This window comes from Eulemur rufifrons, chromosome 12 (genome assembly GCF_041146395.1).
Source record: "Eulemur rufifrons isolate Redbay chromosome 12, OSU_ERuf_1, whole genome shotgun sequence".
Classification (NCBI taxonomy): domain Eukaryota; kingdom Metazoa; phylum Chordata; class Mammalia; order Primates; family Lemuridae; genus Eulemur; species Eulemur rufifrons.
In genome coordinates this window covers 23,495,564-23,508,425 of record NC_090994.1, presented here as the reverse complement: position 1 = coordinate 23,508,425, position 12,862 = coordinate 23,495,564, and the positions used below count along the sequence as shown (strand labels likewise).

General features: G+C 35.5%; 1 protein-coding gene across 1 annotated transcript in view; it reads left to right on the top strand.

The window, feature by feature from the left end:
• The window catches only part of LOC138393672 (disintegrin and metalloproteinase domain-containing protein 32-like), a 105,739-nt gene that overhangs the window by 69,534 nt on the left and 23,343 nt on the right, over positions 1–12,862 (top strand). Inside the window, exons 13-14 of the mRNA XM_069485051.1 lie at positions 4,202–4,294; positions 5,966–6,164. Of these exons, the coding sequence (XP_069341152.1) occupies positions 4,202–4,294; positions 5,966–6,164 (292 nt within the window). The remainder of the gene's footprint in view (positions 1–4,201; positions 4,295–5,965; positions 6,165–12,862) is intronic.

The following is a 12,862-nucleotide window of genomic DNA, read 5'->3' as shown; positions in this document are numbered from 1 at the left end:
TCTTCTTTGGAATAATGTCTACTTGGATCCATTGTCCATTATAAAATATAGTAGTTATTGTTATTGTTATTTGACTATTGAGTTGTCTGAGCTTTTTATTGAGTTGTATGTGATTTTTTTATATATTTTGCATATTAACCCCTTATCAGAATTATTATATGACTTGAAAATATTTTCTCCCATTCCTTTTTGTTTTGTTGATTTTTTCCTTTGTTGTACAAAACCTTTTTAGGCTGATGTAGTCTTACTTGTCTATTTTTGATTTGGTTGCCTGTGCTTTTGATGTCATATCCAAGAAATCATTGCCAAAATGTTGAGAAAGTTTCTACCTACTTTTTTAAAGCAGGTTACAGTTTTGTCTTATATTTAAGTATTAATATTAAATCCATTTTGAGTTAATTTTTGCATATGGTGTAAGATGGCAGTCCAGTTTTTCTTTTTACCCATTTAAATGCAGCTATTCTTGGGTGTATGGTTGTCTAGGGGACGGCAGTCTCTTAAACAGAGTCTGGACTTTCCATACATGTATTTTTATGTGTATGTCTTTGTTTAATTGATGTGCTATGGGCAGAGATGAGGGCTGGGATATCCTATTTCACCATCTTACTAATATTACCCTGCTATTATTTCTATATTAAATGTTTGATAAGATTCACTAGTGAAGCCTTATCAGCTGGAGTTTTCTTCATGGGGAGAATTTTTACTTGCAAATTCAGTTTCTGTAATACATATAGGACCATTCATATTTCCTAATACTCTTGTCATTTTTTTTACTTTGTGTCTTTAAGGAAAGATGTCCATTTTTTTCTGCCATATTTTTGGCAAAAAAAATCATTTATAATATTTCCTCATTTTCTATTTACTTGCTGCGGGATATGTAGTGATTCTTCTCTTTCATTTCTCATATTGGTACTTTCTTTTTTTATTTATTTTTATTTTTTTATTATTTCAGCATATTATGGGGATACATAAGTTTAGTTTACGTATATTGCCCTTGCTCCCCCACCCTCCCCCGAGTCAGAGCTTCAAGTATGTCCATCCCCCAGACAGTGCCCATCGAACTCATTATGTATGTATACACCCATCCCCCCCCCAGCTGCCTGACACCCGATTAATGTTATTCCCAAATGTGCTCTTAGATAATGATCAGGGAAACCAATTTGCTGGTGAGTACATGTGGTGCTTATTTTTCCATTCTTGGGATACTTCACTTAGTAGAATGGGTTCCAACTCTATCCAGGAGAACATAAGAGATTCTATATCACCGTTATTTCTTATAGCTGAGTAATACTCCATGGTATATATATGCTACATTTTATTAATCCACTCATGTATTGATGGTCAGTTTAGCCAAAACTTAATTTAGTTTCAAGTTTTCTAAGAGCCATCACATAATGTCATTGATATTCTGTTATTTATTTTCTACTGCATTGTTTTCTGATCTTTATTGTTTCTTTCTTTCTGCTTATATTGAGTTTTATTTCTTTTTCTAGCTTTTTAAAGTTAGGCTTAGATCATTGATTTTTTTTTTCTTCTTTTTCTAATATATGTTTTGTGCTGAATAGATTTCTTTGTAGGATTGCTTTAGCTACATCACGTTTTGTTGCCTTTTGGTTTATCATTCAACTTAGAATATTTTCTCTTTTTTGTGATTTCTTTGATACCTGCAATATTTATAGATATGACTTAATTTCTAAATATTTAAGAATTTATCAGATATTTTTGGTTTTTAATTTGATTATGCTGTACTCAGAAAACATATTCTGTATGACTTAGTTCTTTTAAATATATTGAGAGTTGTTTTACGCCTAGGATGTTGTTTATTAATATTTTGGTGACTGTCCCTTGCACAGTTGAAAGTAACATCAATTCTTACCCTTTGGGATATAATGTTTTTTAAGTGTTAATCTGGGCAAGTTGGTGTTAGTCTTGTTCAAATATTCTATACCCTTTCTGATATTCTTTTCATTTATCACTTTCTAAGAGAGGAGATTTGAAATTTTTAATTGTAATTGCAGATTTTCTGTTTCTCTTTTCAACCTGACAGTTTTTGCATCAGTTTTTTGAAACACTTATACTTGGTTCATATATCTTTAAAATGTTTCTGTTTCCTTGATGAATTGATTCTTATCATGAAATGTCCCTTTAGTTTTAGTTAACATTCTTTACCCAAATTCTACCCTGCCTGACATTGATGTGGTTCTTTCTATGATTCAGGTTTTCATGCTGTGTCTTTTTTCATCCTTTTTATTTTTAGCCTGTGTGTGTCTTTACTGTTAATGTGGATTTCTTGTAGATAGCATCCAGTTGAGGCTTGCTTTTTTATTCATGCTGATAACTGCTGCCTTTTAATATGTGTGCTTAATCTATTTTCATTAATATAGTAATTAATATGGTTGGTTTCATATATATTTTTTTTTTTTTTTTTTTTTTTTTGAGACAGAGTCTCACTCTGTTGCCCAGGCTAGAGTGAGTGCCGTGGCGTCAGCCTAGCTCACAGCAACCTCAAACTCCTGAGCTCAAGGGATCCTCCTGTCTCAGCCTCCCGAGTAGCTGGGACTACAGGCATGCACCACCATGGCCAGCTAATTTTTTCTATATATATTTTTAGCTGTCCATATAATTTCTTTCTATTTTTAGTAGAGATGGAGTCTCGCTCTTGCTCAGGCTGGTCTCGAACTCCTGAGCTCAAACGATCCGCCCACCTCGGCCTCCCAGAGTGCTAGGATTACAGGCGTGAGCCACCGCGCCCGGCCTATATTATTTAATTCATTTTTTTTCTGTTTGTCCACCTTTTCTTTTCCCCTCACTTTCTGATTTCCTTTGGGTATATTTTGGTATTGTTTCATCTCTTTACTTAGCTTATTAGCTATACTTATCTGTTTTATTTTGTAATTGTTTCTCTAGGGTTTATAATATGTATCTTTAATTTATCTTAGTCTACCATCACACTGTGATACACAACTTCACATATAATGTATGAACCAAAAAAGAGTATAGTTCTATCCCTCCCCATTTATTGTAGTATTGTGATCATACTTTTTACTTCTATATATGTTATTAGCCCCACAATATATTAATATTATCTTTTCTTTGAACAGTCAATTTTATTTCAAAGGAATTCTAAAAAGGAAAAAAATGTTTATATATATTTATATATATATATGCTAAGTTGACTGTTAATTCTATCATCCTTATTATTTCTGAGTCTTTTTCTATGGCCTGATTTTTCTGTCTCTTTTTTTCTTTTTTTGATTACTTTTATTTATTTATTTATTTTTTTTTTTTTTTTGCTTTTTAGCATGTGAGATTTTTTTTTTAATTGAATGCTAGATATCGTGCCTATTATTTTGTGCAGTGTTTGGATTTTTTCATCCTCCTTTAAAGCATATTAGGCTCTGTTCTTGCTACATTTAAGTTGATTGTCAATCAGTTTGATAGTTTTGAAACATAGATTTTAAAGGGTAGTTTAAAGTAGCTTTCTTTCTAGAATTTGTATTACCCTATATTCATGCGATACCTAGTTCTGAGTATCTAACTGAATATCCTGGCTATTCAATGAAGATTTCCTACTGTGGCTAGTTGGAACCCCAGTATCTCCTGGCCCAAATGCCTGGGGATTTTGGCTTTCACTGCCCTGGCAGTCATTTTTTATTTGTAGTTTTTCTTGTTTCATGCATATATAGCACAACTAAAGGCTCAAGGTGACTGCTGTGCAGAACTCTAGAAGTCCTTCTTTTGCTGTCACACTGTTCAACAGCCCCACTAATTCAGCAACTTCATACTACCATCTTTGACTTTTCAAGTCAAGGAGAACATTATGCCCTGCTTGGGCAAACACCTCGAGGCAGAGAGCTGGTGACTCAGGGCTTATCTCATTGTTTCTCTTCTCCAAGGGATCATACTTCTGCTTTGTCTGTCATTCAGTTTCTGGACGAAGGAAATCATATGTTTTTCATGTTTTCTAATTGGAAAGGAAGGTAAGTAAGTGGGCTACTATTTACTCTGTTAGGACCTGAAGTAAAAGTCTTACATTAATTAGTATTTTAAATATTTAGAGATGCTAAAAGCTATTAAGTGTCAGCAGCATTCATATCCTTTTCTAAATCTCAAAAATTAAGCCCATCAAAAATATAGCTTCTAGTAAAGTTTTTATTATTGTCAGGATGCATTTTTACTTGTACGTTTTACTTACTTATAGCAATGTGGACCTGATAGTTGTTGTGATCCTCAAAATTGTATGCTGAAACAAGGAGCACAATGTCATGAAGGATCATGTTGCCGTAACTGTCAAGTAAGATTTAAGTTTATTAACATATTCCAAGTATATAACAAGTCATGTACAGGGTACTTTAGAACACTTAGACCTACAGCTGTAAGTCAAAATGTAATGATTTTGCAGATAACAAAAAGCTAATAAATTTGGAATCAGATTTCTGATTTTGTGAACGTTTCCTGGGTTTTGGGGGCTCCTTCTATGCCAATATTCTCACTAAATTAGTGTTGTTATTTTTTTAAGCCTTGAATGAGCGCTATTATAGAATTTTTAAATACAGAAGAGAAGATCTCCATTGAAAGGAAAGGGATTACTATTCATTTAGCATATCCAATATTTATATTATTATAAATAAAAATGTTATTACTGATATGTTAAGTATTTCTATGTATGTAGTTGAAAGACATAGCAGTTTTCCATAATTGTATAAGGAATGAAACTCACTAGAAGTAACATTTTCCAAATCGTGCATGTAGCACAAAATTTGAACTCTGAACTTACTATTCAAAGAGGGTTACAAAAAAAAAACCAGACCAAGTGTGGTGGCTCACACCTATTATCCTAGCACTTTGGGAGGCAGAGATGGGAGGATTGCTTGAGGCCAGGAGTTTGAGACCAGCCTGAGCAACATAGCAAGACCTCATCTCTACAAAAAAAAATGGAAAAACTAGCTGTGCATGGAGGCTCATGCCTATAGTCCCAGCTACTCAGGAGGCTGAGGCAAATGGTCTCTTGAGCCCAGGAGTTTGAGGTTAGAGTGAGGTATGATGATGCCACTGCACGCTTGCTCAGGCAACAGAATAAGACCCTATCTCAAATTAAGAAAAAAAAGAAAAGCTTATTTGACTGAAAGATTACATTTTAATTAATGTGGTGAAGATGTTGACTTCTCTTCCCTGTTTTCCTTTTCAGGTCTTCCAATATATTTGTGACAAGTTTCTTATATGAGAATACCTCTATTGAACTATCTATCATGCATTCTATCTTCTTAACTGTCCTCGACTCACACAGTTTTATGTTTTTATTTTCTAGAATCTTACCTTATAGTTACATTTTTACCTCTGTAATATTTTTAGTGTCAACTGGAAGTCATCAATTAAGAATTAGGACATAGATGCCAATTTAAGATTCTTTATGTAAATTTTTAGAGTTCTACATATGAGTTAATTAACTATAAAATAATTGAGGAGAAAGGGTAGAGTTGGGCTCCTTTCTCTCCAAAGATTCTTACAGTTGAACTGCATCTTTAATCACCCCTCTGGATCCTCTGCAGTTATTTATGTTTGACATTTGTCACAGAATTTAAAAGTATTCCACATTTACAAACTATGGCTTCAATAAGTATATTTTTTTGGCAATTGAATAAGTTACAATATTTTTGCTCAAAAGACATAATTTTTCTAAGCTAAAGTGACCTTTCCTCCCTTACACTTAAAACACAAATGAATCTTTGGCTTCCTCTGCATTCAGGTTTTGATATACATTTTCTCGTACATATCTCCTGTTTTAATTGATAGCATTCAATTTATATTTTAATATAATATTATAACAATTTATACAAAAAGGAATTAACTAATAAATAGATCAAAAGTACAAATGCTTGACACAATTTTCAAATAAATATTGATGAACACAGCAATCTCACAGAACAATGTAATGATTTCTTTTTCATGTTCTAATTTTTGTTAGATTGCAAGTGCAGGTGTTGTATGTAGGCCCCAAGTGCATGTGGAATGTGACATCAGTGAGTTTTGTAATGGATCCTCACCAGAATGCGGTCCTGACATAACTATACATAATGGACATGGATGCAGGAATAATACATTAGTCTGTTTCAGTGGAGAATGCCCTGATCCTGATCAACGTTGTGAGTCTATATTTGGAAGAGGTAATATCTTTTTGTTACATGTAAATAATTGACCCTCAATATTTTAATTACCAGGACAATGGAAACTATTTATAGATGTAATATATCATATATTATTTTTCTCTTTAATATATATATTAAATTTTTCCCGTATTTATTGAAGAATAATTAACAAAAATTGTTTTTATTTTATTTTTATTACAAAATATTAAGGGGGTTCAAGTGCTTTTGTTACAAGGATGAATTATATAATGCTGAAGTCAAGACATTTAGTGTGCCTGTCAAGAGAATAGTGTACATTGTACCCACTAGGTAAGTTTTTATCCTGCAACTCCCTCCCACCCTCCACACTTCTTATTTTCCAACGTCCTTTATCACACCATATGACCATGTGTACCTATAATTTACCTCCCTTAATAGTGAGAACATGTGGTTTTTGTTTTTCCGTTCCTGAGATACTTCACTTAGGGTAATATTCTCCAGTTCCATCCAAGTTGCTGCAAAAGACATTCTTTCATTCATTTTTATGGCTGAGTAGTACTCCATGGCATATATGTGCCACAATTTCTTTATCCACTCATCAATTTATGGGCACTTAGATTGATTCCATATCTTTTCAATTGTGACTTGTGCTGCAGTAAACATATGTGTGTAGTTACCTTTTTGATGTAATGATTTCTTTTCCTTTTGGTGGATACCCAGTAGTGGGATTGCTGGATCAAATGATAGGTCTACATTTGGTTCTTTGAGAGAACTCCATAGTATTTTCCATAGAGGTTGTAATAATTTGCAGTCCCACCAACAGTTTATAAGCATTCCTTTCTCTCTGCATCAATGCAAACATCTATTGTTTTTTGATTTTTTAATAATAACCATTCTGACAGTGGCAAGGTGGTATCTTCTTGTGGTTTTAATTGTCATTGCCTTGATGATTAGTGATGTTGAGCAGTTTTTCATATATTTGTTCACCATTTGTCTATCTTCTTTTGTTTTTTATTTTTTATTTTATTTTTTTTTATTTATTTATTTTTTTTTTTGAGACAGAGTCTCGCTCTGTTGCCCGGGCTAGAGTGAATGCCGTGGCGTCAGTCTAGCTCACAGCAACCTCAAACTCCTGGGCTTAAGTGATCCTACTGCCTCAGCCTCCCGAGTAGCTGGGACTACAGGCATGCGCCACCATGCCCGGCTAATTTTTTGTATATATATATTTTAGTTGTCCATATAATTTCTTTCTATTTTTAGTAGAGACGGGGTCTCGCTCTTGCTCAGGCTGGTCTCGAACTCCTGACCTCGAGCGATCCACCCGCCTCGGCCTCCCAGAGTGCTAGGATTACAGGCGTGAGCCACCGCGCCCGGCCTGTCTATCTTCTTTTGAAAAAACTCTGTTCATGTCTTTTGTCCACATGTTAATGGGTTATTTGTATTTTTATTGCTGATTTCCTTTAATTATTTGTAAATACTATATATTTGTGCTTTGTCAGGTATATAATTTGTTAATATTTTCTACCATTCTATAGGTTGTCTATTTACCCTGCTGATTATTTCCCTTGTGGTACAGAAACTTGTTAATTTAATTGTCTGGTTTATTTATTTTTGTTGTTGCTGTATTTGCCTTTGGGGCCTTTGTCATAAATTCTTTTTTTCTTCAGGATATTATTGGGGTACAAACATTTTGGTTGCACGTTATGACTTTGCCTCACCCAAGCCAGGACTAGAGGCATGCCCTTCCCCCATACAATGCTCACCACATCCATTAGTTGTGAGTTTACCCACCCTCACTCCCCCAACCCCCAATGAATATTACTACCATGTGAGCAACTTAGTGTTGATCAGTTAATGCCAATTTGATGGTGAGTACATGTGGTACATGTTTTTCCATCCTTGTGATACCTCACTTCGGAGGATGGGCTCAAGCTCTATCCAGGAAAATATAAGAGGTGCCAGATCACCATTGTTTTTTATAATTGGGTAGTATTCCACTGTATACATATACCATATTTTATCAATCCACTCATGCATGGAAGGGCACTTAGGTTGTTTCCACATCCTTGCAATAGCGAATTGTGCTGCCATAAACATTCGAGTGCAGATGTCTTTATTATAGAATGCCTTTTGTTCCTTCGGGTAGATGCCTAATAGTGCTATTGCTGGATCAAATGGTAGTTCTTAGCTCATAGGTGGTTTTTAGCTCTTTGAGATATCTAAAAATTATTTTCCACAGAGGTTGTACTAATTGTCAGTCCCACCAGCAGTTTAAGAGTGTTCCTATCTCTCCATATCCTTGCCAGCATTTGTTGATTTGGGACTTTTTGATAGAGGCCATTCTCACTGGAGTTAGGTGATATCTCATTGTGGGTTTGATTTGCATTTCCCTAATGATTAGAGATGGTGAGCATTTTTTGTTTGCTGGCCATTATTCTGTCTTCTTTTGAAAAGTTTCTGTTCATGTCCTTTGCCCATTTATTGATGGGATTGTTTTATTTTTTCTTGTTGATTTTTTTAAGTTCTATGTAGATTCTTGTTATCAGGCCTTTATTGGATGTGTAGACAGCAAATATTTTCTCCCATTCCGTAGGCTGCCTGTTCGCTCTAATGATAGTTTCCTTGACTGTGCAGAAGCTTTTTAATTTAATCAGATCCCATTTATTTATTTTTGTTGCTGCTGTGATTGCTTTGGGGATCTTCTTTATAAATTCTTTGCCTAGGCCAATGTCTGAAAGAGTCTTCCCTACGTTTTCTTCTAGGATTCTTAAAGTTTCATGCCTTGGGTTTAAATCTGTTATCCATCGTGAATTGATTTTGTGAGAGGTGAGAGGTGGGGATGCAGTTTCAATCTTCTGCATGTAGCTATCCAGTTTTCCCAGAACCATTTATGGAAAAGAGATTCTTTTCTCCAGTGTATATTTTTGTCTGCTTTGTCAAAGATTAGATGACAATATGCAGATGGTTTCATTTCTGGGTTCTCAGTCCAGATCCAAAGGTCTATATCTCTGTTCTTGTGTCAGTACCATGACGTTTTGATTACTATAGTCTTGTAGTAAACCTTGAAGTCTGGTAGACTGATACCTCCCAGTTTGTTCTTTTTGCTTAAGATTGCTTTGGCTATGTGAGGTCTTCTCTGGTTCCATACAAAGCATAGAATTATTTTTTCTAGATCTGTAAAGAATGATGATGGTACTTTGATATGGATTGCATTAATTCTGTAGATCACTTTGGGTAATATGAACATTTTAACAATGTTGATTCTGCCAATCCATGAGCAAGGTAGATTTTCCCATCTGTTTACGTCTTCTACAGTTTCTTTTCTTAGTGTTTCGTAGTTCTCCCTGTATATGTCTCTCACCCCTTTCATTAAATATATTCCTAGATATCTAATTTTCTTTGAAGCTATTGTAAATGGTACTGCATTTTTTATTTGATTTTCGGCTTGACTGTTATTGATGTATATGAATGACTCTGATTTGTGTGCCTTGTTTTCTTCTAGAATATTTATGGCTTCGGGTCTTATAGTTAAGTCTTTAATCCATCTTGAGTTAATTTTTGTGTATGGCAAGAGATAAAGTTCCTGTTTCATTCTTCTGCATGTGATTCTCCAATTCTTTCAGCACTATTTATCTAATAGGGCATCTTTTCTCTGGTGTACGTTTTTGTCTGCTTTGTTAAAAATCAGTTGGTCATAGCTAAATGATTTTATTTCTGTGTTCTTTATTCTGTTCCATTGGTCTGTGTGTCTACATTTATAACAGTACCATAGTTTTTTCATTACTATAGCCTTGTGATATAGCTTGAAGTCAGGTAATGTGATGCCTCTAAGTTTGTTGTTTTTGCTTAAGATTTCTTTGGCTATTCAGGCTCTTTTTTGGTTCCATATGAAGTTTAGGATTTTTTTCTAGATCTGTGAAAAAAGATGTTCATATTTTGATGGGGATTGCATTGAATCTGTAAATCACTTTACGCAGTATGGACATTTTAACAATGTTGATTGTTTCAATCAATGAGCATGGGATGTTTTTCTATTTGTTTTTGTCATCTGTGATGTCTTTCATCAGTGTTTTCTAGTTCTCCTTGTAGAGATATTTCACCTCCTTGGTTATATTTATTCCTAAATATTTTATTTTCTTTGAAGCTATTGTAAATGGTATGAATCGTTGATTTGACTCTCAGCTTGACTTTTATTAATATATAGAAATGCTACTGATTTGTGTACATTGATTTTGTAACCTGAGACTTTGCTGAATTTATTTAACAATTCTAGGAGTCTTTTCATGAAGTCTTTAGGGTTTTCTAGATACAGGATCATATTATCAGAAAACAAGGAGAGTTTGACTTCCTCTTTCCTGATTTTGGTGATCTTTATTTCTTTCTTTTGCCTGATTGCTCTGGTTAAGACTCCCACTATAATGTTGAATAGAAGTGGTGACAGTGGGCACCCTTGTTTTGTTCCAGTTCTTAGGGTGAATGTATTAAACTTTTCCCAATTCAGTATGATGTTGGCTGTAGGTTTGTCATACATGGTTTTATTATTTTGAGGTATGTTCCTTCTATGCCTCATTTCTTGAGGGTTTTTATCATGAATAGGTGCCATATTTTATTGAACACTTTTTCTGCATCTGCTGAGATGATCATATGCCCTTTGTTTTTACTTCTGTTTATGTGGTGAATCACATTTATTGATTTGTGTATATGTAACCATCCTTGCATGCCTGTGATGAAACTCACTTGATCATGGTGAATTGTCTTTTTGATGTGCTGTTAATTTGGTTTGCTAGTATTTTGTTGAGGATTTTTGCCTCTATGTTCATATGGATTATTGGTCTGTAGTTTTCTTTTTTTGTTGTGTTATTTCCTTACTTTGGTATGGAGGTGATACTGGCTTCATAAAATGGCTTAGGGAGGATTCCTTTCTTTTAAATTTTATGGAACAATTTCAGTAAAGGTGGTGCCAGTTCTTCTTTGTAGGTCTGGTATAATCCGGCTGTGAATCTGTCTGGCTGGGGCTTTTTTGTTGTTGGGAGATTTTTTTATTACTGTTTCAATCTCACTACTCATTATTGGTCTGTTCAGAATTCCTCTTTCTTCCTGAATCAGGCGTGGGAGGTTGTGTGTCTCCAAAAATTTACCCCTTTCTGTGTTGATCCATGTATTATGCAGTTCTGAGTACTTTTCTTCAGGGCAGGTTAGGTCTTGACAAATTCCCCCAGTGTTTGCTTCTTTGAGAAGATCTTTATATCTCCCTCAGATAAGAAACTTAGTTTTGCAGAATACAGAATTCTAAGCTGGCCATTATTCTGTTTGAGAAGACTGAGAATGTGGCCCCAATCCTTTCTGGCTTACAAGGTCTCAGTTGAGAAATCTGCAGTTAGTCTGATAGGTTTTCCTTTGTAAGTTACCTGATTTTTTCACCTTACCGCATGTCGAAGTGTCTCTTTCATGTTTACTTGGGCCAGCCTAATGACTTTGTGTTGTGGTGATTGCCTCTCTGTGATGAATTTTCCAGAAGTCCTTTGAGTTTCTTGTATCTGGATATCTAGATTTCTAGAGAGGCCAGGGAAATTTTCTTCAGTTACTCCTTCCAATAGATTTTCCAACCCTTGTGTATTTTCTTCTTCACTCTCAGGGATGCCTATGATTCTTATGTTTGACCTCTTTACATAATCCCACATTTCTGTAGGCTTTGTTAATTCCCCTTATTTTCTATTCTTTCTCTTTGAGTGAGTTGTTTAGCTCAAAGGTGTTATCTTCAAGCTCTGAAATTCTTCCTTCTGTGTGATCGAGCCTATTGTTAAGGGTTTCCACCACGTTTTGTAATTCCTTGAATGAATTTTTCATATCCATAAGTACTGTTTGGTTTTTTTGGTTTTTTGGGGGGTTTTTTTGGTAATAATTTTATTTCTTTAGATAATGTTTTATTAATTTCTGCATTGTTTTTTGTGACTTCTTTTGGGGGGGTTTCTATTTTCTCTTGTATTTCATTGAGCTTCCTTACAATCCATATTCAGAATTCTTTATTTGTTATTTCAATCTTTTTATTTAGTTTTGTATCCATTTGTAAGGAGTTTTTGTTTTCTTTTGGGGTGTCCTTTCACTTTGATTTTACATATTTCAGAATGAATTTCGCTGGTTCCTTCTCATCTGGCCTCTCCATCCAGAGCTGAGCTTGCTAGGGCTGACTTATGGACCTGTCTCTGAGTCCCCAAAGATTGGTCTCTGACCATGCCAGGGAGAGAAATACTTGTCCAGAGTTGCCTTTGGGGTGCTCTAGCAGGTCTGATGAACCTCTTGGCTTATACTGCTCTGACGGCTCCCCTCTCAGTGGCGGGGGGCATGATCCCGGCGGATCATGCCCCCCGCGGCAGAGAGACAGGCCTCTCTGCATGAAGCATGCTCACGGTTGCTACAGGGAGGGGAGAGGCCACGGTCTCTGCACTGCTCTCATGCCCAGCGGGGGTGCCGGGTTCTGCCCAACTGTCCAAGCTGCCATCAGGCGATCTTGCAAAATTCCGCTGCGGGGGTTCCGCTCTCAGTTGTGGGCTCAGGCAGGAACGTGCTCCCACCACACAGAAACAGGCTTCTCAGCACCGAGCGCTCTCGGGGTTGGTGTTGTGGGGAGGGGCCATGGCTACAAGCAGGCTTGAGCCAAAATAACTTTCTGTAAATCCAGGAATGGAGGAGGTGCAGAGGAGGAGGCATAATGCCAGCTCTCAGGTCTTCCGTGCCAC